The sequence below is a fragment of the Numida meleagris genome, chromosome 4 (assembly GCF_002078875.1).
Source record: "Numida meleagris isolate 19003 breed g44 Domestic line chromosome 4, NumMel1.0, whole genome shotgun sequence".
In the NCBI taxonomy this organism is placed as follows: Eukaryota; Metazoa; Chordata; class Aves; order Galliformes; family Numididae; genus Numida; species Numida meleagris.
In genome coordinates this window covers 24,758,028-24,785,077 of record NC_034412.1, presented here as the reverse complement: position 1 = coordinate 24,785,077, position 27,050 = coordinate 24,758,028, and the positions used below count along the sequence as shown (strand labels likewise).

Here is a 27,050-nt window from a genome sequence, read left to right as displayed (position 1 = left end):
ATGTTTTCAGTGGGGAATTGAGTTAATTGTCTGCAAATCTTGTTGGAAGTAAAGTTAATTTTTACTGTTTGCAAAGATAAATCGGTTTTTCGTAACATTTTTTTTTTCCCTCTAACTCACTTCCAGATTCCTAAGCGTTAATACTGGTGAAAGTGTTTTTCCTGATATTGCTGAAAGCTCAGAACAACTCCATTAGCTCAGTGAGGTTCTGAGATATAGCTGAATTCATTTCTAAAAAAGGAACGCTGTGTTTTGACACAGAGCTTACTGTGAATGCTTTTGTGCATGGTAAAAGACTGTATAATCTGGGAAAATTTAGCCCTTAAAAAGGAAACACTGCATGCCTAATAACAGGAAAGAGGTAAAGCATGTACGCAGTCACTACTTTTGGCACATTTTTTCTTAGTCAAGTCTCAAAATCCTGAAAAGCTTTTTTCAACGTTGTCTGGCCCTCTCTCTTAGAGCCAGAGGTACGCTGGAGCTGTTTTGACAGCCTGCTAGATTTGGAGGAGAGAATCCTTAACTTATTTTATTATTCCTTTACTTATGTATGCTTTCAGGAATTATTTACCTGACCTCAGCTCTCAGTCACCTGGCACATTCTGCGCTGCTCCTGGCAGTTTCTGCACAGGATGGGGGTGGCCTTTCCTCAGCCACCAATGCGACTGTCACGGTGCACATCCTTCAGACCACTTCAGTCCCTGCCATATTTGAGAGATCCCAGTATGCTTTTTCTGTTCCCGAAGATGCACCTAAAGACAGCCTGGTAGGAACTGTAAAGGCCAGAGAGCCCTCAGGTGAGTTGTATGTTCAGAGATGATTCTCTCTTACAGTTGTGGCCATCAATGGGAAATGTCTACAGGTAATATTTATTTAAACTTTCAGATAACTTACTTGTTCTGTAGAGCATCAAATAGTATTTACTGCTGGTATTTAAAACAGCTGGTGTAATCACTGCTATATCAGGATGCCCACTAGATCAGATGGAAATTGATGGTCATTTATTTGGTGGCCCAATGAGAATGACAACTGCCCCCATTTTCTAACTTTCATTTACTTACTTGCTTTGCAGTATAGTTCAAAAAAACCTTGGTTTTCTAATACACATTTTGCATGCAAGCAGATGCTGTATTTTCCAGAGGAATTTGTGTAATTGTTAATGCGGAGATGGGGAGTACATTGTGAAAGTATAAGGAAGGGTCTGCTTGAGTGTGGCTTGTGTTAAAACATTAGCCATGAAAGAGTATCTGAGAGCAATACTCATGAGAAGAGAGTTTTCCAGTTTTTCTGAGAATCTGTAAGATGTGCTGCCACACAAAAAAAATGTTTTTTTCCAAATTAAATGATGAAGATTAGATGGGTGTTTATTGGGCCTTAAAAATACATCTGGTTAAGTTATTTGTTTTGTTTAATCACTTTTAGAGGGAAATAGTTTAACTCTCACCAAACCCCTGCCATAAAATACCTTGTCCTGAGAGCTATATATGTTTGGTTCTTATCCAGAGCATTGGGAACCATGAGTCCATATAGCAGCTTGGTGATGAATCTGCAAGTGCAGTGTGGCAGAGAGAGAAGTTTTAGAAATTTGTGATTAGTCAGGTCCCCTCATTTTCTTCTCCTTGAAAGAGATGGTATATTGACCACTGTCCCCAGAGAGGTAGCATTTCCAGAGCAGCCTTGGCAGTAAGCCTTTACGTAGCTCTTGCTTTAGCCAGCATCCGATGTCCTCAGGTTGTAACAGTGGTCATCCATGATCAGTAAGGTCAGTAAAATACCTTTCTTTCAGGGGTCTGCTACCTGTTTCATTCCTTGCTGCAGTGAATGCCTGTGTATAGTGAAGTGATTCCCTTAAGACTAATTTATAGGAGCATTTTTCTGTTTAGATTAGGGAAAAACAAAAGGCTGTTTTATGATTCTTCTCTATGTAGTTTTATCGTGCCAGTAAGATGAAAAGCAATCAATGCACAAGTGGGCAGACTAAATACACTCAGATCAAGGCTGTGCAGTATTTATGTTATTGAAGGGCTCTGGGGACAGGAACAAGGAAGCATAAAAAAAGAAAGTCAAATTCTGTGTAACTTGCGCCTATCCCACTGAATTGAACAACATGCTTTCTTCACAGTTCTTACCAAACTTCATGCTATCACTCTATTAGTATTATTATTTTTAATTTTTGTTTATTATTTCTTTTTGTAGATTCTTTAGAAGTGGTTTCTTACAGAATTTCCTCTGGTGATCCACAAGGAAGATTCTATATTGACTCCCAGTTTGGTATCATCCGCATCAAGAAAGAGCTTGACCATGAAACCCAGTCTGTTTTCATGCTCACCATTCAGTCACAGTTGGGAAAGTCCCCTGTCTACAGTAGCACCCAAGTCAATATATCTGTGATAGATGTTAATGACAACCCTCCGGTATTTCTTACCAGATCTGATAAGGTAATTATTTCACATACCCAGCCTCCTGGCACTGCTGTGTACATTGCTCATGCAGAAGATAAAGATAGCAGCCTTAACGGGGTGATCAAATACAGTCTTGCAAGCAATCAGACAAATGCATTTAGTATAGATTCAGGCCTTGGAGTGGTAAGCCTCATCAGAACAGTGTTCGAGGATAAACAGCTGGAATATAATCTGTACATAGCAGCTGAAGACCATGGAAGTCCTCCTCTGAGTTCTTTGCTGTTGTTGACAGTGACTGTTGAAGAGCAGAGGATGGGCCCCACTTTGGTTTTTCAGAACTTGGTGTATCAAGTAGAAATCAGTGAAGCTACATCTCCAGGTGCTTATATCCTTCAGGTTCAAGCCTACTTATTTCATCCATGCCGTGTTGGCTCCAAGCTGACATATTCCATAGAGTCTAGCACAGATTCTGTTGCATTTGGAATCAGATCTGATACTGGCTGGATTTATCTTCGGAAACATTTGAACTATGAATGTGCACAGATTCTTAGTTTTCGAGCCCTGGTCAGCACCTCAGGGGAGGAAAACTCCATGCAGAATGCAAGTGCATCAGTAATAGTTAATGTCCTGGATGAAAATGATAATTCCCCTGTGTTTATGCATGAGAACTACTTCTTCAAAATGGAGGAAAATCCAATTCCCAAGGGTGTGATTGGCACTGTCACAGCTGTTGACAAAGACTCAGGAAGAAATGGACAACTTTCATATTTCCTCCTGTCTGATGGAACATATTTCAAGATCAACTCCAACACAGGTAGCATTTTCATGATTTATAATCTGCCTAATATTGCTTTTGGAAAGCAACCCTCCATAAGGGAATGGAAATGAAGTGTAAATCTTTCAGGAACTGCTGTGAATCTCTTGGGTTGGTTGGTACATGAATATTCTAACTAAAAGCTTCACAGCTGAGGGAATTAAATAAATCTAACACATGTTCACGAAGGATAAACTAACCCTTAGGATTTGATTTTTTTTTTGTAGCTTCATTCTGATCACTTGGCTGTAAGTTTTGACTTTTCCAAATTAAAAGAGGGAATATTCTAGCTTCAGTAGATCATATGAGAAACTTAATTGCCTGTGATCAAGTACAGTTGAAACGTTTGAATCGGTCATAAATAATTATAAAAATAACTATGATGTTTGACAGTGTTTTAAAACATTTGTGGAAGCTTCTGCAAGCTACATCAATCGTTGTGGAGTTCATATTGTACATGGTACCGAAAAAAGCAAATTGGCCAAAAGAAATTCTTCACAAAGTGTGTACTGTGCAGTGAATCTCAAATGTATTGTGCGATAGATAATATATCCATGCAGCGTAGCACCATGGAAATCCCAGAGGAAGGGGATCCTGTAAGGAACATTGGCGTTGTAAGTAATCCAGTTTAGCAAAATAATATCTAATGCGTAAAGATCTACTATTTAAAATTTCTCAGAGATTCTGTCCTTGTAGGCAGAATTTCTCTGTGACTTTCATAATTGTTATTTCAAAGCAAAGGTTCATTGGTTACACTTACAGAAATCTAAAGGCAATCAGAGTCCCAGGAATTAACAGAGATACTCTTAAAATAATATGTGGTTATCTGTGTGAAGGGCTTTGGTCAACCACAAATCTTCAGCTATATTGAGTATGGTTGAGCAGATGGAGAGGAGATTGGGTCAGATTTATTTACTGGGTTTACCAGAATGTACAGGAGACATCAGGCTTCCTGCTGGTACAGATGTTGTGCTGAGAATAGCCTAACCCATGGGTATAATAAAGGCCATTTATCAGCAGTTAAATCCCTGTGTTCATAGATTATCTGTCCTGAAATGTGATGAAGAAAAGCCCAGTTGGATTTGTTTGGAAGGCCAGCATGTTGCTTTGTGCTGCTTTATACCTTTGCTCGGAGGAATCCAGAGTACAGTGAAGAATGTAATATAGCACTGAAGTACCAGTGCACTTTGACATATTGTATGGAATTGAATCTGCAAACCTGGGATTTTAGTGTCAGCAGCAAAGTATATCAAAAGACGTATGATTACTACGTGTCATAAGATTAGTGCTAGGTAACTCCCTTCTCCCTTGTTTTCTGTGTCCATCAGGTGAAGTTATAAACTGGGTTGCCTTAGACCGTGAAAAACAAGCTCACCACCAGCTGACTGTACTAGTGACTGATCATGGGTCACCACCACTTAATGTCACGGCAACTGTGTACATCTCAGTGATGGACATCAACGATAATAAACCTATCTTCCCTCAGATTGCACCTGGAAAAGAGCTAAGCATCAAGGTCTGTAGTAGCCCTCGGCCTGCCGGTGGTGCAGTTAAGGACTTGTTCCGAGCACCACCATGTGGCAAGAGCTCAAACTGTACATGGAGTTTGGGTCCGCACAGCGGAGAGCCAGGCTGGTACCTGGGCACTGCTTGAGTGTAACGATCAGCCACCATGGCACACATCTTCCAGTCCAGCACAGTGCCTGCAATGTCTGACCTAAATGACATTCATTTCAGGTTAATTAATTGATGAGGGAGCAGCTACTGGTCTGATTTTTTTTTTTTTTTTCAAATTCCTAATTTTGACACAGGTCTATTTAGGACTTTCAAGATTTGTAAATAAATAAAATACAAAAAAATGAAAAAAAAAAGTTAAATATGTAGACTGTTATGGACAAAGGATATATGTATAATTTTGTTTATGTGTGTAGTAGTCTTTTCCAATTTCTGACCTCTGAGCCTGATATATTAATTCATATGTATTTTTGAATTAGTAATATATGCAGGCCATAAAAGGAGATAGTTCAAGACCAGGTTGGATGAGGCCCTGGGCAGCCTGATTTAATGGCTGGCAACCCTGCCCATGATCTTTAAGATTCCTTCCAACCCAAACCACTCTGTGATTCTGTGATTGTTAGAACTGTATTAACTATTTTCTGAAATGCCATTTGCACTAATCATAAACATTACTGAGATAGAAAATATAGCAGCACTAAGCTCTTGTGCTAAGGGAAGGAATTTCTTTTGAAGCTCACAGTTATCCATGTATGCTTGCAAATTAATTTATCAACTGCTCGATGACAGGTTTTGGAAGGGCAGTCATCAGAAATGCTCATCACCTCTGTCTTTGCAAAGGACTTTGATTCTGGGAACAATGGTACAGTACTATATTCAATAGAACCAGGTAAGAATCTAAAGTGGAATTCATAAGCAAAGATACATTGAAATAATCAGAGTGTTAGAGATGCCTTGTATGCATACAGAATTTCATATCTGTTTTGTCTGTTAGAAAAATGCTGCCTGTATAAATAGGAGAGAGGAAAATTTTGTGTCTTAAGTGCAGACAGTTTCCTAAATGAGAATGTGAGTGAAACTGAGGCATTAATACCGACAAGAGACATAGATGTGATCTGCTTTTATCACATACCACTTGCCTCCTGTTTGATATGAGAGGTCTCAGTCTGTATACAGTGAGAAAAATCTCCCCCTCCTGCTTTACTTTGTTATTGATTCAAAAAAGCAAAATATGCCACTAACAGTACTTTATTTTGTACATGCTCTATTCTGCTGGCTTACTGCAATCTATGTCTTTTAAACTTGGAGTTTCTTAGTCTGTGCTAATTTGCACCTAAAACATACTGTTTCATCAGAGCAAGAAAGCATTTCTATTATTTCCACCTTCTCAGCAGGTTTTCTCACATGTTCTTTGCTCCTAACTTTTTTAGAAAAAGAGTGAACCTGCAGCTTTTTCTTTCAGTAATTTCAGCCTTAGCAGCATTCCTTTGGATTATGTTATACTGTTTCTTTATGTCTGCTTTTGACTTCTGTGGGGTAACGGAAGGATTTTAAGATCCAAAATCCACATTAAAGGAGAATTAATTCTGCTCTCACCCAGCAAGAGATGCTTAAAGAAATAAGACATTTAATAACTTTATTAAAATTCTGCAGTTTAAATGCATGTAGGTAGTAAAATTCTTCAGTTTTATTGCCAGAATTCTATTGTATTAATTTGGATACAAAAGACCACCTCTTTCAAAGGGATTTGGAGGGAACTGCAGAATGGTTAGCATCTGACCCTTTGTTTGGAGGGTAATGGTCAGACAGCATAGGAAGCATTCTTCAGGGGTCACTGCCTCTCGGCACATCTCACTATATTCCTTCCTTTAAGCACACTATATTTTCTCATCCCCCGCTAGAGCCACAGAGGGGAGTTAGAAGGAATTCAAATTCTAAACCAGCAACAGAAACAGGGCTGGTCTTGCAAATGCTGTCTCTAGAAAGGACAAAAGAGTGAAAACAGAAGCAACAAACAAAAAAAAACCCAAACCCACCACCACCAAAAAAAACTCACTAAAAGATCCCCCCTGGCCTTAGAACTAGGTATGTTCCTGGTAAACAAATAAAGAAACAGCTGAACTTCCAATGCTAATTTTTGTTTTTGGTTTTGGTTGGCTCACAGCCTTTAACATCTGCTCTTCTGTCACATGGTGAAGTTCTTGCCAGGTTTATATTTAAAATAGTATTTTCTAATTTTGGGACATTCGGTACTAAAATTTGAAGAAATGTGATGTAGCTTATGGCCATATTTGCTGAATGTAGACATCGTGTTAATTGGAGGACTGGAGACCTTAGAGAAGTACAATTTTAGATAAAGATAACAGCAATAGATTAAGATATGCAAGAGGGCTAATAACAAATGCCAGCAAATCATACAAGGAAAAAGTCTGTAAAGTAAACAGTGAAAATGGGGCTTTGGGGATGAGTTTCAGCCTTTGGTGTTTCCTTCAAAATGCCCCTCCCTCTTCCAAGAAAACCAAAACAAGTTATCTATAAGCATTCTGCAGATACATTAAAACCTGACCTTTACCTGTTTGTCTCATACTTTCTTCCTTTTCTCTTCATGCCTTTAGGGCATGTGATAAAGGCAGCAGTTGCTTCATTGAGGTGATTTATGGAGACGAAAGTTGAGAAAAGGTTTCTAGACTTGCAGGGAGCGTGAGCTTTTAGAGCTATAACTGGCACGCTCTGTGTGTAAAACTTAATACCCATCTTTTTCCCTTATTTCTCACTTTGAACTCCCAAAAGAATAAAGAGGAGAATTTGGAGTGTATTTAGAAAGAGAGCAAGGTAACACACACTTGCCCTCTATTATCTTGGGCAAAAGTCTTTAAAATTGATCTGTCTCTTTTCTTTGTACATGCCATACATTTCTGATCAAGCATCTCCTCTTTGAAATTATCCAGGAATAAATTAAAAAATAGATTGATAAAAATATTAGAAAAAAAACCCACACATTTAAGATTTGACCATTATTATAGTGCAGTTCCTGATTACAAAGATGAAAATGAGAAACAGTTCCAAAATGGAAGTTCCAAAGGGTTCTGGTTTTATGCCATATCTCTTTCCAAAATTATCAGACTTCCTTGTTACTTCTGTCTCCAGAAAAATGTACAAAACTAATGATTTCATGCAATACTTGAATTTTAGTGAAGCGATAGTATCTAAAGGATATTCCTTTTCTGGTCATCTCAGTGGACCTGATGATCCATTTGAGTCCCTTCCAACTCAGGATATTCTGAGGAATGTCTGAGCATTCAGGATCATCACTCTTGTTTTACTAAAAAAGCGTAGATTCTGACTGTTACATTCCCATATCAAATGAGCTTCAAACCTCCAGAAGCTATGTTGACTGATGCCTATTTCAGTTGACCTTAACTATATGCTCTGTTACTTCAAATAAAAGAGCAAGCATTTGTCCTTATGCTAGAGCCACTGAATGTCCTCAGTCACTGCTGGGGCAAGAATGAATCCTTGTAGCTTCTGGCTCAGGTTGCAATTATGTACATACAGTATTTTTGTTTTCTAGTACTTCCTGGCTCAGTTTGGTATCTATAGTTCTATGTTGGTAGGAAAATTAAGGTTTTCATACACTTTTGTTTATTGTTTTAGTTTTCTTGCTAGCTTTCTCTATCCATTATTTTATACATCAGTTTTAGCAAAATGTTAAAAATATTTGAATGCCATTCACATTGTATTCTGTTTTTCCTGTCTTTGCTGTTTTGCTTAACTGGGATTTTGTTTTCTGAAACATTATATGGAACAAAATAGCACATCTGTGCATGGAGACACACTGCTGGGACCTAAACCAGAATTTATGAGAACACTAATATAGCAGCACTAGTATTTTGAAGCTGTTTCCAAAAAATGCAGAATGTGGGCCCGTCTCATTCAATATAATCGTCCCTACATACTGTTTTCTTTTGGCAATCTGTTTGTTATGTTTCTGACCATGAGAGTCAACCCAGAAGGGACTTGTGGAACGTTAAAAAACCTAGATTTGTTCAAAAATAACAGAGCAATGTTGGGAAAAGAGACTTGTTGATTGTCAGAACTCTGTTTTCTAACTTGCCTGCTCAGCATTTGATCATATTCTACAGATGCAAGTATTTTGCTGTTACAGAATAATAAAAATGAATATACAATGGACACTTACATGTGCAGCTAGCTAATTTGCACGTGCAGATTTGGAGAACATAAACAGCTGCATGCTCTCTTAGGTGCCTATGGAAATATAGTTCTTTATGTGTGTTTTCATTAGTACATCTGCATTGAGTTTGTTTTTACCACAATTACTTATTAGAATAGCAGCTGTTCTGCTGCATTGCTTTCTTTAACCTGCCAGCACACCTTATTAAAAATTAATGTACCAAAATTTTTTGTGTAGTATTTTAAGGGGGAAGGAATTACGACAACTTTGATTTCCTCATTTTCTGCTAATATATACCAAGTAATAGATATTCTCCTATTTCACTAAAAAAAATTGTAGACTAATTTCAAGTGTGTTCCTTGAAAATGGAGAATTCACAAAGAGCTATTTACTCTTCTATGGCAGATTTTTTTCTTTGCAACTGGAATGAATGCAATAGGATGTGGTAACTTCAATTAGAGCCTGCCAGTTATTAGCATGCAGCCAGTCCTTGCTGGCAGATGAAAGCTTAATTCCCACTATTTATGTGTTGATGTGAACCAAATTATTCTGAGAAATCCAAGTGACTGCAGCAGGTTCCCTTTCCTTTGTGTCCTGCTCCTTCTTACTCATTAGTTATGATGGAGGTATATGGTGAGCTGATGAGATCTGTAGTAACTAATGCCAATTTTTCCCTTATAGAAGATGATACAGGATACTTCCAGATTGATGCTGTCAGCGGGGAGTTGAGAGCAATCCAGCCTCTCTCATATGCTGAGAGATCGAGCTACAGAATGACGGTCACAGCCAGAGACCAGGGAATGCCTTCCCTCCAAGGACAGGCTGTTGTTGACATCCAGGTACTTCTTGGTATTGTACAGACAGGGAAAATTATGCTGCATACTTATTTTCCTTTTAAAAATAAAAACTAAAAAACAGTTAAGTAGTTTTGAGAGAATCTAGGGCAATAATGTGAAGAAAGGAAAAAATTGGAACTAAACATGTTGTTTCATAGTTCTCTTTAGTTTGTTTTTCTCTTGAGTGAGGAAATGACAGGGCAAACTCATTTGGATTAGAGTAAAGAACAACATCATGGATTGTCTTATGAATGGAAGGTGTTTATGCATTAGTAGGAGGCCACTGCAAACACTGGAAAAGAGAAGGAAAATATCTACTAGCGGTATTCAAAGTTCCTGTATTTGGATGCCTGTGATTCAATGGGTACCAGACAGTCTTGTCCTTCATTTTTTAAATTTTTAAATTTTTTATTTTTTATATGTATGTGTGTGTAGGAATGAAGAAGAGAATTATGGAGTGTCTGGCTAAGGACTGTTTGAATTCTGCCGGAGTATGTCAAGTTTGTTTTCTGGCTTCAAGGCGTATCTAGTACAATAATGTAGTCACAAGTAACAAATGATTAAACTGTCAATGAAAATAATTATCATTACCCTACCACTAATAGAAATAGGAAAATATGTCAGTCTTTGTGGTTTTGTTACAGGTAATCCCACTTCCCACAGGGAGACCCGTCTTCTCTCAAGATTTCAAGCACTTTGTCATACCTGAAAATTTTAAACCTGCACAAGTATTGACTTCTGTAAATTTGCCTGATAATCATGTGACAACTAACAGGAAACTGCATTTTAGTATCGCTGAAGATGATGATGATGTTTATTTTGAAGTAAATAGTTGGACAGGAGACCTTTTTCTTTACAAGGAACTTGACTATGAAACATCTTCATGCTTCTTTCTGCAAGTTATTATAAAGGATTACAGTAATAATCCCCCACAGAATAATACTGTCTTTCTCAGTATTGATGTAGAAGATCAGAATGATCATTCTCCATATTTTCAAGATGACTTCATAGTGATTGGCATAGAGGAAAATGTGCCTGCTGGCACTCTGGTTTACACATTCAATGCGAAAGATGGAGATGGCAGTTCTCTGAACAGCAAAATACAATATGCCGTGGAAATGAGTAGCATGGAAGAAAATCCATTTGTTGTTCACCCTTCATATGGCATCTTGGTCACAGCATCCCCACTGGACAGGGAGATTACTCACTCTGTGATCCTTACGGTGTCTGCAACAGACCAGACAATAAATGTGGCTGATCGCAGACGTGATTCCCTGACCGCAAAAATCATTATTCTAGATGTCAATGACAACAGTCCCAGCTTTATATCTTCACCTCTTTGCTATGTCATGGAGGATGCAGATGTGGGCCTCCTTGTACACCGTGTAACTGCAAAGGATCCTGATGAGGGAAGAAATGGACATGTTACGTATCACTTAATTTCAGGCAATGAAAATGGATCGTTTATATTGGATAAAATCACAGGTACAGTAACTCTCTTGTTCTTATACCGTGCTTATCACAGTAATATTTGCCATACACGTGTGGCAATGGTGCAAGCTCAGTGAGACTTAGCTCAGAAATTTCTACACTATGCTATGACTGTGTTGTGCAGATGTGCTGAAATGCCTTCCAGTGCGTTATTGCAGCAAGTGTGTGCAGTGAAATGCTTCACACTGATTTTTTTACACAATGCATACTTAAAGGTTGTCTACATGCATACAGTGCTATATGTAGATGTGTGAAAGGCAAAATGAAGATCATAGGAGTGAAGGAGTGTGCATTGCACTGCGAATAGAACGCATTCTATAGATGCTCAAAGTGCTGCTGAATTTTATTCTACAGTCCTCTGAAGTTCCCTGGTTCCTGAATGAGTTTTGTGTCTGTTAGACCATTTCCACAGACACACAAATTTCATTAGTTACAATATTTTCTGGTTCATATTCTGATTTTAAATCCGTTATGTGATACAGCTGACACTGATTTGTGGAGATCCTAATTGGATGTGCAAAAAACAACTGTGAAAGTTAAGTGAAGTACAATGTGAAGCCTAGAGTTAAGAAAACTAAATCTCTCTTTGAACCTCACTTGAATGTTCCATGAATCTCCATTACCTCTCATGTCAAAATGAGCATTTCTGGGCTGCTCTCATGGGAATTACCTACTCCAAAGTGTGGAAGCCTTGCAGCAGTGGTGCCGAATGTACTTTAGTGTGAGCGCAGAAACAATCGGGATCCAAACCTGGAGCCAAGCACTTCTTTTCTGCTTCCTTTCTTTATAACAGGACTCCTAAGTACAGCCCAGCTCCTGGACCGTGAGTTTCAGGAGCACTACAGTCTGACAGTCATGGCTTTTGATGATGGCAGCCCAGCTCTCTCCGCAACACAGGTTCTAACCATCCTTGTTCTTGACGTGAATGATGAGAGACCAGTATTTCTGCAGCAGCTTTATGAGACTGCAGTTTATGAAAACCAGGATCCAGGGAAGCTGGTCATAAGAGTTGAAGCTGTGGATAGAGACACAGGTAATTTCAATCTTTTCGCTACTGTGGACATCATAGACTGATCACATCTTGCTTTGCTCTGTGCTTGCATGTACAAACATCATGCTTTTCCCAGGGTACTGGGAATATGGCTGTTGGTTCTCAACATTCATTCAGGGAGATATTCTGATTGTGCACTGGGCTAGCCTCAGCCCTAATTAATATATTAATCATAAGTTGAGTGCATGGGTGATGCGGGATAGCTCAACATACTCGATGTGAAAACAACCAGCGGATTCTGGTTATAATTCAGAAAAGAGTATTAATCTCCATTAGAGGCAATAATTGGACAGTTTTGTTTCTCACAATGAGTTTTGAATAGCTTTAAAATAACTTAAAAGTTGAAATCCCAGTTTCATAACAGCAAACATGCACTAATGTGTTCTGACCAGAGAGGGGCACTGTTATCCAAGATTTTCCAGGCACTTGAGCTGTGAAGGGATTTTGAAAACCATCTTGGTTTTCATGTATAGTTTCACATATATGTTTTTCAAACATACAGAAAGTAGACGAATAAAAAGAATAGTTCATATGCTCGCAGACAATGATGAAACGTGAGAGTCTTTGCTAACCAACAAAAAACTCCCTCCAGTTCTGCAGCTTTTGGAATATCTGAAATGCACAGGATGTTACAGGTAGTCTAAGTCTGGAGATAGTTTCAGTAATGCCAAGCATGGTGTATGCAGTTGGTGTAACCTGAAGCAGTTACACGGAACCTGTGATCTGCATTAAAATAAAAAATGAGGAGAGATTTTAAATTTTCAGATATTGCTACATTTGGCCCAAAACTTGTCTCAGATCCGTGAATGATTTTCTCTTAACCACGGGTTCGCTTCTTGCACGTCTTTAGAATTGCTTAAGACTATGCTATCCAAAAAATAAATCTTGTTAGCGAAATGATCTTCTGTCTCCAGTAAGATTTCCCAGTTTAAAGCAGAGCACATACTGATTACAAAAGGCTGATGTGAGATAAACAGCTCAACAGAAATGGAAGAGTCATTTCCCCACAAGTGTGTGAAGTATCTGGAAATTAGGAAAGTCAGTATTCCTATATACGAACATCTTCACAATAGCTGAGTAGCGTTACTGTCTACCTCTGTCTCCCTCACTCTTCCATCTGTTTTCTTTCTGGAGCACCCTATAAAAACAAAGTATTTGACATAAAAAAAAATCAATAGATAACAAAGAAAAGAAATAGCTATCTTGAATTCTTGAATTCCTCTTTCTTCTTTCTCCACCCCCTCTCCCTTTTTAATTTATTATTATTATTATTATTTTGTATTTTTGTATTTGATGGGAAGTACAGCAGGAAATACATTTTGTAAGCCATTAGTAGGAGGGAGCATGACTGGCTCGCCTGGGCAGAGAAGAAAGGCATTTCAGGTCTGCTGGGTGGCATGTGGCTGGCCAGCGTGTGTCTGCTGCTACAGGCATATTAGGCTGGAGCAGCATTGTTGCCGATAGTTCCTTCCTGTTTAATTTTGTCTGTTTGTTTAATTATTATTTTAATTTATATGTTTTCCAGTAACCAGAGCCCTTCTGCTGGGGCTTTTTCCCACATTTTCAATGTTTGGCCCAATGTCATATGTATGTTGAAGAGCTGTTCCAAATTCTGGAAGTGATGCTCAGAATGTAAGAAAATGAGATTTGTACGGGAGTCATATAACGTAACTCATTTTTAATACTTTTTTGGGACAGAATTTTTGAGTAAGAAGACGACTCATGGTGTTCTTTATTTTTTACTTCACTTTTTTTTACATTGTTTTTATTTGCTCTTTAAGTTGCAGTTCAAATCTCAGGAACATTTGCATAGTCTCAGTAGAGGACTTTCTTCCCTTTATTGTTTTTTTCACCTTATATGTTCTCTAACTGACCACAGGGAGGAATCATTCTCACTGACAGTCACAACCACCATCAGCCTTATGTTTTATTTGTTTTCCTACTTTATGTATTATCTGTGAAGGGAAGAGCAAGCAGCTGTCATCTGCTTCATGTTTGCTCCAAGCTTTAAGCTTGATCCCACTTCCAAAGGGCTTTTGTGGAAATCACTGCTAAGATTTTTGCCTGTACTGATTTTTTTCACATAGATCATCTTGTACCACTGACTTGTACCTGCACATTACAACAGTAGCACCATGAAATCACCCTGCTCTTTGGTCTGCAGGGGTAGGGATTGCTATCACTGGACCCCTGTATGTTTTGGCACCTGTATTGTTTCAACACTTTCTGTAAATAATGCCTACTGTGAAATCTGGCAGTCAATAAATCAGATTGAAGCAGTTCAGTTGCAGAAGACCAAAGGCTAATACTTAATATCATCCCTGTCACATCGTGCTTCTGTTTTTCCCATCTATAGTGTATTTAGGTAATTAAGGATAGAGAAATGCAGATAAAGTTGAGAATGTCTTTTTAAAGGTGGTTGAGTAATTTGGATAGGCTATGTTGCGAACTATAAGTTTTCAAAATATTCTCCTTGATTGCCCCTATAAGTGTGATTTTCCCCTTTTTTCAGGAAAGCTGGAAAGATTTCTGTAATTCTTTTTCATGTGTGTGTGTGTTTTCATGAATAAGTCTCTTCCTTGAATTGGTTTAGATGAAAAAGCATTTACAGTAACAATTCTTTCGATCAAATTTCAGTAGTATTGTCAACTATTTAGCAAGGCTATTCAAAGGCAAACAAAGGCAGTCATGGGCACTAAAACCATAGGCTCTGCTTCTTCTCTTGCATTAGTGTTTCTACATCAACTCCACCTTAGATTGTCTTATTTTCTACTGTTCTGGATGAGAATAGAAGGTAGTGTTAACTCTGACCAGCAAGTTTAGTATTATTAGGAATGCTGTAGTTTTCCAGGTACTCTGTTCCTACACTGTCAAAAGACTGTCTGATGGATGAAAAAACACGGAATAATTGAATGAAACTTAATTAAATGAAAAAAGGCAAATAAATGAGCACAACTGTACAAGGTGAGTAGTTGTTGCCCTTCATGTAGGATGTGGGATTAAACTCATTGAAGATCTTGTAATACAGAGGACGCTGTATTTTATTCTGAAGGGTGTTGAAAATAGAAGAAATATGAGATTATTTTATGGTCATAACGAGTAGGAATGTGGAATCCCATTTCTCATTCAGCTCAGACAGCTTTGGAAGAATGACTTGTGAAGGTCTGTTCAGTCTTATCCTACTATTCTACTATCCTACTATACTAGATAGTGATAGGACAAGGGGGAATAGTTTTAAACTGAAGGAAGGGAGATTTAGATTACCTGTCGGGGGGAATTTTTACTAAGATAGTGGGGAGGTGCTGGAACAGGCTGCTCAGAGAGGTTGTGGATACCCTGCCTCTGGAGGTGTTCAAGACCAGGCTGAATGGGGCCCTGGGCAGTCTGATCTGGTACTTGATCTAGTGGCTGGCAGCCCTGGCTCTGGCAGGAGTTTGGAACTTTATGATCCTTGGGGTTCCTTCCAACCCAAGCTATTCTATGATTCTATGATATGATTCCTAGAGAAGGACAAGAAGAATAATATTCATGTGTTGTATACAAATGGTAGGTCTAATTAGGAACTGATTGAAGATGACATTCAGAAAAATCGAGAGAGGGGAAATCTTTAATTTTCCTACTAAAAAACTCTACAAGACTTCATACAGACAAGCAGTATCTTTTCAGGGGTTGCCTGCAAGCATTAACAGTCTAAAAGGCCTGAGATGTGCAGTGGAAGTGTCCAGCAAGTAGCTTCTGAATTGAAGACAATGAGGAAGTGCCTACCCTGTGAGTCCTTATGGGACTTAGGCACCTGTCTGCTCAATATTACCAGTACTTGGAACTTGTGGACATGTCAATAAGTGGATGCTTCCTCTGAATGTTTATGCTATTCAACGCTGTACTTTACAGAGGTGCTTGTACTGGCTCTGAGTGAAGTAAGTGGAAAACCAGAGCCAGAGCAGCCTGGTGCACTGCCTGATGTCCTGTTGAGAAATAATTAATTACCTAAGGGAGAGCAGAAGACAAATGCGTGGATTCCATGGTCTAAATTCATGATATGTCAGCTTGTTTGGTAACTTGCCTTGGGTACCTCAAAATGCTGCTGGGGTCTCTTGGAATGCCTGGAAAACTTACACACAATGCAGTAGCTGGACAAGGATTTTGAAGGTCCAGTTTTCAATTTTGATCTCTTGTGCTAATGAGGAAGCAGTTACTCACTGCACTGAGAGTAATAATTTCATCTATAATCCATTTACTAGAAGGTGGGGGAGAAAAGAAGAGGGCATGTAAGGAAAGTGGCTCCGTTTTACTAGCACTTCTATTCTCTTTTAAGGACAACATTCCTTGCTTCAGTATGAAATCTTACCAGGACCTGGATATGAGAAATTCAGAATAAATTTGGACAGCGGAGAACTGGTAACAGCTGTATCACTGGACAGGGAAACCCAGGAGGTTTTCAGTATTAAAGGTAATATCATAAAGTAGCTATGAATGCTTGTGCAATGGGAGGTGAGAATGGTTGTGGTGTTACTATCAGAGTTAGTCTGGGTTAGATGGAAGTGGTAATATTTTCAGGTACATAGGAGTATGTGCTTTATTTATAGCAAAAATAGTCACTATTCTGCTATTGCTAAGGAGTAGTATACCTCTGTATAAAATTTGCTTTCTGTTTTTAAATCTTAGTTTTGGTTCGAGATGGTGGAACTCCATCTCTATCAAGCACAGCAACAGTTATCTGCAAAGTGCTGGATGAAAATGATAGCTCTCCCAAGTTTTTCTTTCCTGTCTTTGAGATTTGTATTCCAGAGAATCAACAACCTTCAGTAGTTTATGTTGCCAGGGCTGCAGACATGGATACTGGCAATAACGGAGCTCTAAGATACAAAATAAGTGGTAAGTTATACCCTGTTTTTTTTTGTTAAATCGGGAAGCATATAAACAACAGTGTCCAGGCTTTAGGCTAGTGTTCCTACGTCCTGCCTTGTCCATGTGCTTTTTTTTATGTGGAGGGTGGAGAAAAAATTCTTTCACCCCTTTGTCAGCATTAATAAGCCTTTTCCAAGCTAACTTTAAGTCTGCTTTCTGAATTTTAAATGGTAGAGAAAAGAAAAACAAAAACTATCAAATGCTGGAAGAAGGCATTCATCACAAATGCCTTCTTTTCCCTTTCATTATAGTTGTGGAAGCTGTGAACATAAATATACCCTTTCAGATAAGTACAAGAACTAATCTAATTTTAAGTTTTTAATTTTATTTTGTGAGAGCTTCTTTCACTCACCAATTAAAGCCATACTTGGTTTTCATCTTGCCAAATTCTCACCAAGTCCGCTATGCCAATGTAAGCTCTACAGCTGTTTAAAGCCTCTTGTAAAATCTGCACTAATACAAGGATGCTGTGCTTACTTTGGTTTGTGGATCCCAGCATTAGCTTAAAAAGCAGATAGCTACTGTGGTAGCAGCTGACAATCTTTTCTTTGAAGCAGCAGTTGAGAATTTGTTTTCTTGGCTTTAATTTCATGATCTTTTACATTTTTTAATTTAATTACCTTTATTGGTCTTTCTACACGTTATGGAGTATATATGCCATTCACTGCTACTAAAAATGCTGACTTTTCTTCTGTCGGCTGCTTCGTATTTACCCTCCTCTTTCCTCCCCCCAAAATCAAGACCTTGAAGCAGAGCTATTCACTTCCAAGAGACAGGTTTGTAGAAGAGAGCAAAGAGCAACTAATTGCAGTTGTCAGCAATGCTTTATAGGTTTCTGGAATTTGTAACTAAGGTTGAGAAGAGGTCACCTTGTGCAGCGGCATAGTTGCAAGAGACTTTATAAGGTGTTCTGCTTTGGGAAAAAAGAGACGCGTCTGGCAAAATAGCTGCTCTGTAAATTGATATGATATTCTGTATTTGCTGTCATTGCCACTCACTGATTTAAATGAAATACAGATTTTAATTCTTCTAAGAGGAATAAAATATGCAAAAGACATATGAGCACACCAGCTGCTCTAGCAATTGGATCATGTTATTGTAATTAATATTGTGGTAGTCACAAGAGATTCTTTTTCCAAACACAATTGTTTGTCATCATTTTATTTTTTATACTTGAAAGGTGGAAATGTTGGAGAATACTTCACACTAAATAACACTTCAGGAGAACTGTTGGTCACTCGTATCTTAGACAGAGAAGATGTCAGCAATTTTACTCTTGTAATTGAGTGCCACGACCTAGGCAGTCCCTTGAGGAGCTCCACTGCACTGCTGTACATAACAGTCCTGGATGAAAATGACCACAGCCCGCTGTTTGAAAAGAACAAGTATCACCTCTCCGTGAGAGAAGACCTAGAGGAAGGCACAACTATCCTGGACCTTTTTGCTTCTGACAGGGATGACGGTCCAAATGGCGAAGTTACGTACTTACTCATTGGAGACACCTTTGGAGCATTTGCCATTGACAGTGTAACAGGCTCCATAGTTACTACAAAGGCACTGGACAGGGAAACCAAGTCCCAGTATACGTTTAGGGCTGTGGCAAGTGACTGTAGCTCCCGTTTGCCAAGAAGCACCACTGCCAGTGTTGTGGTGCACATTGATGATGTCAACGACAATAATCCTGTGTTTCTGCAGAGCCCCATCAGGGCCTTTGTGCCTGTGGAAACCACAGTGAATGAGACAGTAGCCACTGTGAGAGCAGAGGATGTGGATCTGGGGCCAAATGGAGCTATTGTTTTTAGTTTGTCAGCAGCAGAAACTTTATTTGAGATTGATGCAGAGACGGGTGACATCGTTCTTCAGGAGCCCTTGACTTCTGAAGACTTCAGTACACAGCTGCTAGTGATGGCTTCAGATCAAGGTACCTCACCTCGAACAGCCACGACTCTGGTCATTATCTTTACAAAGGAACAAAAAGAGATTTCGTTCAGCCATGGCCTATATGAAGCAAGTGTGCCTGAGAACAGTGCAGCAGGTGGGTCTCAAATCCCCCTAGGTGTTGCAGCTGCTGGGCTGTCTTCTCTCTGTTTGGGATGGTAATTGTAACAAATTGTGTAGGGAAACCTTCTTCCTGTGCATCAGCAGGGAAAAGGGAAGCTGCACGATACAACTGCCCTTCTGCCCTTTTCAAGTGTACCAGCAAAAGAACTGTGGTCTCGAGGAACTGTCTGGTGCATGGGTTTGCTGCTCACATACATTGGTGTTGCTCATGTTAAGCAGTAAGCACTTGCATCAGAGATGGTGTGTTTCCATCCCAGAGTCTGGGAAGCCCTGAGCATCAGTGGATTCACTCCTTTAGCAAAATGACTTAAATGATGAGTGAACAGTGTTTACTCCTTGTTTCACTTGTCAACACAATCGAGTTCAGATGAGATGAGATGAGTGGGGTATACCAGTTGCAACATGAGATTATTTTTGTCTTTACAAAACCTTTCATGAACTGTAATAGCTTTCAGAGATATCGTAAAACCTATTTATATTCTGAACTTTACAGAAGGAGAATAGGGGTAACTTGAGGTGAAGGGGGGAGAGGTTCGAAGGCATTGACATTTGCACTTCCACAGTGCATTTCCAGACAGAGACAGCACTACTGCATGCTGCCAACAGATAAACAGCTTAAATCACAAGGTACTTACAGATTAATCTTTTTGTTCAGAGTACTGATGAGAACTACTACTCTACTTTTTATCATTTAGAAGATATTTGTAGTTGTGCATCCTGCTGATTAGATATGGCAGGTAATTTTCATGCTTCAGGAGTTGTGATCATCACAATGAGAGGGAGAGAATAGCGCCTTTCACATTTTTTCCACCTGCAAATCCCACTGTACAATCGACCAGATGTATTTAGAGGTTTGATCTGCACTATATTCTTGATTCAAAAGCTGCTTTGTGAGGTTGAGCTTGAACAAGTAATTTATCCTCTATAGTTCAAATTTCTCTCTGTAAAATGAGAGCAATATTCCATTTTATCCTAAAGGTATTGTGAGACTAGTGAATTCTTAGATCTTAAATAATAGCCTAAGTATTTGATTAGGAATCAGTGAAGAAAAAATGTGTTAATAATTTTGGAAAACCAATCAATATCCATGGATAATTAGAAACAGAGAACTAAGGGTGAAGATGACTGTGGCAGAAATTACTTCTGTGATTGCTCAGCCATTTCCTCCTGTATGCCTCTCTGAGGCTAGAAGCCAAATTTTCAGCAGTGTGTTTTAAAATTAAGATAATGCTGTGAGTATTACTAATGTTGTGAATTGTGACCAAACCACCAGGCTAGAGCATCTGTCCTGCTCTCTCACTATCTGTCAAAAAATGTGTAGGATTTTGGAAAAAGTAGGAGGCTTGCAACAAGATAGACCTTCTTTAAATTTCTGTGAAAGCAGTGCTTCATTTATAGCTTCAGTTACAGATGCAAAACAAAACAAAACAAAACAAAAAAAAAGAAAAAAACTCATATTTATCTTGACATTTAATATATGGTTTTTATTCCATTAATTTGACCATGATTTGTAAGTAGTTTTAGGTACCCTATAACTGACTTTTTTTTCCCATAATTGAGTCACTGATGTGCCATAGCCTTCAGCCCTGTTTTCTATAGTAATTAGTCATGTTTCTCTCTACTGTCTACCTGTTGCTGCAGCAAGCTGATATTTTCTGAAAGTATCACAAGAACTTAATTGTCAGTCTTCAGTGAGGGGTAAGATGAAGACCCTGGGGTTTCATTCTTTTCATGAGAGATTGGATTAATCTGCATTAATGAATTGATTATTGCAGGAAAGAGCGGAATTTCTTTCTACCCAAGAAAAAGTAAGAAGAGCAGAGATAGGTTTTGTTAGGAAACAAAGCTCTAAGTTTATGTATGTGAACAATGTAAACAATGAAAGCCAAAGCCAAGGGCCTGTAGTTTTGATTTTGTCTAAAACTATGTTTTTGGTGAGTACCTCAGGAATTTCTTTCATTAGCAAGTAAGAGATCTCAAGAAAAAAAGGGCAAAGATGAATCAGAGTTATATGACCACGGAGGAAAAAAAGATACAATACTCACTGCAGAAGAGAGCATGAAAACTATGATACAGATGTATTGTAATCCAGAGCAACATTTTACTAACTCAATCCCAAAAAAACAGGGATTCAAATGGAAATAGCGCTGCTTGCTTTATTTCTGGTAGCGTTTCTTCTTAAGCCAAAAAATAAACAAACAAAAAGACTGCTGACAGTGTTGGGAGACAAATATTAACATCCTGCGGACCTTGATTTATGTTTTCTTTTGTCTTTAACTGGGGATGGTGTAAATTATTGCTCTTTTGCTGGTTTCTGTTGTAAATCAAAGTTTCCCAGCCATGAAAATTCAACCTACTATCATTCAGAAGGCCCCCACTGTTTTTTCTCAAAGAAACAGTGTAGATTTTATATCCATCTGTTGGTTGGTTAGATTTTATTTACAGAACTTTTCTAGTAAATATCCTATAAATATACTCACTAGTGCAGGAAAATGCATCTGTCACAATTCGTGTGTTTGTGCTTTTGATTCCCAAATTTTAGGAGCAAATTACAATCCATTTAAAACAGGATTTCCCAGTTTTAAAATTAGTGGCTGACTGTACTAAAATAAAGTTTTAAAAAACCAAAAAAGTAGCAGTTAGAAGCTAAGAACATTTTCTAAAGATAAAGCCCTGCTTCCAAAATTGTGCGTGAACAGCATGTCCTCTGCAACATTTTCTGTAATGTTGTTTGGAAGGTTGCATGGTAACATCATTCCATCGCAGCTGGATGGAATAAATTAATTTTAATTTAAACAATTAAAATCTATTAAGTATGAATTGCCATCTTGAAAACAACAGCTATTTGGAAGGATCAATAACACCTTTATTAAAACTTGCTATGATTCTCTTTAATATTTAAAATAGGATTTGAATTCCACATCTTTTGTATTCTATATAAAATCATTACTTGTTTCATAGAATCGAGATTCTGCCGGATTCAGCTGCCTTTGACACATGGCTGTGCATGTAGTTTCAGCTTTTCTCTCTGTCAGAAAATGGCTACATAACATTTTTATGAATGCTTCATTCCAGGTATTTCTCAAAAATCCAGAGGGAGCTCAGATAAATGGCAGGATAAATAAAGTAACATCTTGTAGTGATTTAGAGGTAACATGCATTCTTATGCGTGCTATTAAAAGGGACTCTTCCTTAGAAGAATCCCTGAAAAGATTGAATTAAAACAACCCAAGACAGCATAACCTGAATAAACGGAATACAGCCACTTTTCCAGACTACCTCAGAAAGGGAATTTCACAGTCACTGTCTGTTTTGGCCTTCCACTGAATCAATGCTATCACCACTGAAGAGAAAATATATATATTATTTTCTTTTTCCAGTTATGGCTTCAGGTAAGATTTTTTTCTCAGTGGTGCGTGGGAATTTGCAATCAGCAAAAGTTAAAAACTCCTATTTTTGTTAGGTAGCTGATAAAGTTGCAATCAAATGACTAATTTGCTGTACAAGGAGGGAGTGGCAGTGTCTTTCCTGTGGTGTTTCATTATGGTGAGAGGTCACAGAGAACTTGTTTTTGTTGTCTGCTCTCTTAAGTCATGAATAAGGAGCTAGGCTAGATGCAGGTGCTTGGCTGTGCATCTGCTATTACTCACAGTAATACCAAATTACAATAAAACCTCCTTAAACAGACATTATGAAAATGTCATGTTGCTTCCATAGGTACATCACTTCTAACTGTAGAAGCTTATGAACGCAAATTTACAGGAGAAAGCATAAAATATAGCATCCTCAGTGAAGAGGAAAGTGTATTCTCCATACACCCCATTACAGGTAAACTTGCATTTCTTCTGTTGTTGTTTCTGTCAAGTGTCTGTCTGTAGCTTAAAGAATGCCGCCTCATCTGAGGCCTGTTCAGAAAGCATAGCATCTCCAGTAATCTCTCAGCTCTTTCCAAATGTCAGCAGAAGGAGAATTGCTCTTTTGAACAGCCATGGTCTCTCTGGGCTGGCGTAGACAGCATTTTTCCTGAGAAATAATGGGAATAGTTAGTACTCATAACAGATGTCTCTCTGAGTTCCCAGCAGTTTTCACCTCTGATTATTCTGATGTCACCAGGCATCAAGCAGTGAACTCTCCTGTAGAACTTTCATGGTTGCTGCTGATGGGCAGTTTAAAATGATTTTGTTTTGTTCAGATGAGGGCGTCTTAAAGTGCCTATTCTTGATTTTTTCAGCCCTTCTCATTTTACTGAAATAAAGCTAGACGTATTAATCTGCAGGAGCATCAGGCAAGTTTATCCCTGAAGAAGTTAATCTTCTCCAGTATCAACTCCTCCACAAACATCAAATGCAAAAAAAAAAAAAAAAAAAATGTTGAAAATCAAGTGAGATTTTCCTGTTTTGCGGTGTGGTGGTGCAGTTTTGTTTTATTTATCAAGAAAGCTTGCAAAATTGTTGCACAATGTTTCTGAAAATTCTCATAAGCACTTTCTTCACAAACACTAGTGGAATTCCTGTGGCACTGGATGTTGCAAATCTTCCCCTGAGACTTTTAGGCCATTGTGGTTTAGTATTGAAATACTTGGTGTAACTGAAACAAAACTTCTATCCTGCTTCTTAGAAAACATTAATTAAAGTGCTCTCTATCACTACTTTTAAGAGCAGTATAACCCGTTGTTTCTACAGCGGAAGTGTTCTGAGCTATATATTGATGCCCTCTGTATCTCAGATGCTCTTAAAACCAGAGGTCTGCTCTTGACCTCTCAAACACTGTAGTAAATTAAACCTAACTTTGGAAAAAGTCTCCAAAATTGTTTGTTGCTTTCAAACATCCACTGTGCTGTCTAGAAACGTTCTCCATCTTAGGGAGATTTATTTGGCTGTTGAAGCACATAAAGTATAGCAAGAAGTGACCCAAGCACATAAACAAATCTGCCACAGAAAGGGAATTAACTGTGCCTACTCAATCAATCATTGCTTGGGTTCTTATGCTAGTTTGCAATGCAGATATTCATAGCATCATTTCTGAAAAATTAATGCAAAAATGATTTTGAAATCTAATGGAACTGACATACAAATTAGCTATGTTTGGTGCTTGGGTGTAATGAAGAACCGTAATATATTACTATATTATCTAGAACATTGTAACAATGACCACAGATCTCCAAGGAAATTTTGAGTGTAATGTGGAGATATATAGTTGTGCCTGTTGTCTCAGTCAGTGATTATTTTTGTTGGGGGGAACTCACTGAATCAGAAGAAATTGCACTGTTTTGCCTGTGTCAATTAGATACAGATACTGATACAGCTATTGCCTCATTTGGATGTAGATGAAAGGCTAGATGTAGGTATACTGAGATGAAAGCCAAGAATATCTTGCGACACAGCTGTTTTGGTGTCATTTGTTGAGGAGCACACATCGTACAGCCACTTTCTTCCTCTCTAGCCCTCTACAAGTTGGTCGGCTTTGTTTTAGGAAAGTAGTTCATCAGTGAAAACGTAGCTATCAGAGTACAGTAACTTGCATGTGGAGGATGATATCATGTAGAGGGAGGACACAGTGGGAAGCTTGCTTAAATTCTGTGGTGTGTTCAGTGATTTGATTTTTTATTTTTCATTTTTAATGAAACAGGTACGATCACAGTAAAGGAGCCAAAGTTTCTTGATTATGAAGTTAAGCATAAAATACATCTTTCAGTCTTGGCTGAAAATAGTTTGAATTCAGCGCTCTGTGGAGTGACAGTTTTGATACAAGATGTGAATGACAATGTACCTAAATTTGAACAAAGCTCTTACAAAGCGTCAGTATGGGAAGGCCAGACTCCTAAAACAGATGTCATACAGGTATGAGGGAACATAACTTCATAAACTGAGTTCTATTGTTAAAAAGAAGTTGGGTTGATCTGATCACAAATGCAGTCCTGCTCAGTCTATTTTGGATCATCTTCTTTCAAAAACTGAGCATGGGTTCTTGCTACTACTTTGCATATGTAAAACATTCCATGATTTTGTGTAGACCACATTTCAGATCTCTCTTTCAGTTTTATCGAGTTAGTGGAGAATTCTTTATCTTTTTACTAGTTGTGCAGTTGGACTTTAAATTCAAATTTCTTTAATGTTTTGTTTATCTCTTCAAGTAGTTGAAAAGTATTATTCAAATTCATGATTCTAGTTATGATGTAGGCTGGGCTCTGCATTAATACATCTACTGTGAACAGGCTGTAGCTATAAAAAGAGTACTTCCAACCCATCAGACCAGGAATGGAGTTAAACTCAAGTGTTCAATTTAAAATCCAATGCTTAAAGAGCAGCTTGTCTCAGTTTAAATGTGCAAACATTTCTTCCTCTGAATAGATCCATTCTGTAAAAGTGTTTCCAGCTGGCCATGTAAGAGCAAAAGAAGACATCGGTTGGGCTAGAAGGTCGTGTAATTTCCTCAGTACATGTTCTTGCATTGCAAGTCAGGTCACAGTAAGGGTCATCTTAGGTACTAAAGATATTCCTCCTCTAGAGACTAAATAAACGGAAAGCTACAAATGCCTCACAGGCAAAATGATTAGAAACTGATGGATGTTGCATTTAGAGAAACATGTATCCAGCAATGGGGAAAAATCAAAAGGCAGCCAACCCAAATGCGTAGTCAAAATTTTATGACAATATACAGTCTACTATGTTTTCTTTATTCAGTGACTGGTTGTCACTGCCATGGTTTGGATCCCATACTCATTATAATGCTTCTTCAGGAATCAGCAAAATGCAAAGACAACTCATTGAGGAGTCAGAGAAATCTTTGAGAAACTTGTTACTGCTGTTGAATGTTATTTAGTATGCTGTTTTATAGATTGTTTCTGCCCCTTTTACATTTTTTGATTCATTTTTTTATAAAGTAATTAAAAAACTATCCCATGAAAGCTCTGACAACCTTAATAATTAATTACATTTATCCTTTACATGTATAGTGGTAATATTTTAAGGGGTTGTCCTGGACCAGTGAGAAAGTGAATTGTAGTCACTAAACAGATACAGGATTCTAACAGCAACCTTATAGAAATATAAGGAGTGTAAAAATGATTTTGTTCACAACTAGTGCTGGATTTCAGATTGTGCAGGGAAATTATTTATACACACTATTTCAATTCAAGAGCAGATTTCATGACCTCACATGACACTTATGTTGTGGGGCTGGTATGATTATTTGCTTAAATTTGAGCAGTCAAGAGGAAAGTAACCAGAAATATAGTAGTATAAAGTTTTCTTTGCAAAATCATGTTCTGCCATTTTGAATTAAGCCTCAGATTTACTTCCAATCAGATATTTGCAACTGACCTTGACAGCGGACTGAATGGAGAAACAGAATACTCAATTTTGTCTGGTAATGAAAATGCAGCATTTCTAATTGATTCAGCACAAGGGACTTTAGCAACTAATACAGTCCTAAATCATGAAGACACTTCATCTTATAGGTTTGTATGCAGTTCCTAAAAAAAAAAAAATGTATTCTTTTTGCTCATTTTAGTGTGAGATTGCTTAGGGTATGTATTTTACAGTATTCTGTTGATATCCATTACCTGCAGAGCCCAGGTGCAAACTAGGCAGCCCTAAAGCTGCTCATTTCTACCATGGATATGTGGTTACTTGTTAGGGGAAGAAAAATTGTTTTGTTCTGTCAGTTGTGGCTCTCAGTGATAGAAATGAACACGATTCACTACAGGAATGATGACTGTTCCTGGATTTCAGTGTATTGAGAACTATAGACTCATAGAATCATTAAGGTTGGAAAAGAC

General features: G+C 38.1%; 1 protein-coding gene across 1 annotated transcript in view; it reads left to right on the top strand.

Annotated features, from left to right (window-relative positions):
- The window catches only part of DCHS2 (dachsous cadherin-related 2), a gene marked incomplete at its 5' end in the record, with an annotated part of 94,826 nt that overhangs the window by 55,435 nt on the left and 12,341 nt on the right, over positions 1-27,050 (top strand). Inside the window, 13 exons of the mRNA XM_021393831.1 lie at positions 561-797; positions 2,197-3,216; positions 4,545-4,732; positions 5,521-5,620; positions 9,605-9,762; positions 10,404-11,244; positions 12,044-12,283; positions 16,617-16,751; positions 16,967-17,176; positions 18,390-19,244; positions 22,988-23,098; positions 24,899-25,110; positions 26,578-26,729. Coding sequence (XP_021249506.1) covers positions 561-797; positions 2,197-3,216; positions 4,545-4,732; positions 5,521-5,620; positions 9,605-9,762; positions 10,404-11,244; positions 12,044-12,283; positions 16,617-16,751; positions 16,967-17,176; positions 18,390-19,244; positions 22,988-23,098; positions 24,899-25,110; positions 26,578-26,729 — 4,459 coding nt within the window. The remainder of the gene's footprint in view (positions 1-560; positions 798-2,196; positions 3,217-4,544; positions 4,733-5,520; positions 5,621-9,604; positions 9,763-10,403; positions 11,245-12,043; positions 12,284-16,616; positions 16,752-16,966; positions 17,177-18,389; positions 19,245-22,987; positions 23,099-24,898; positions 25,111-26,577; positions 26,730-27,050) is intronic.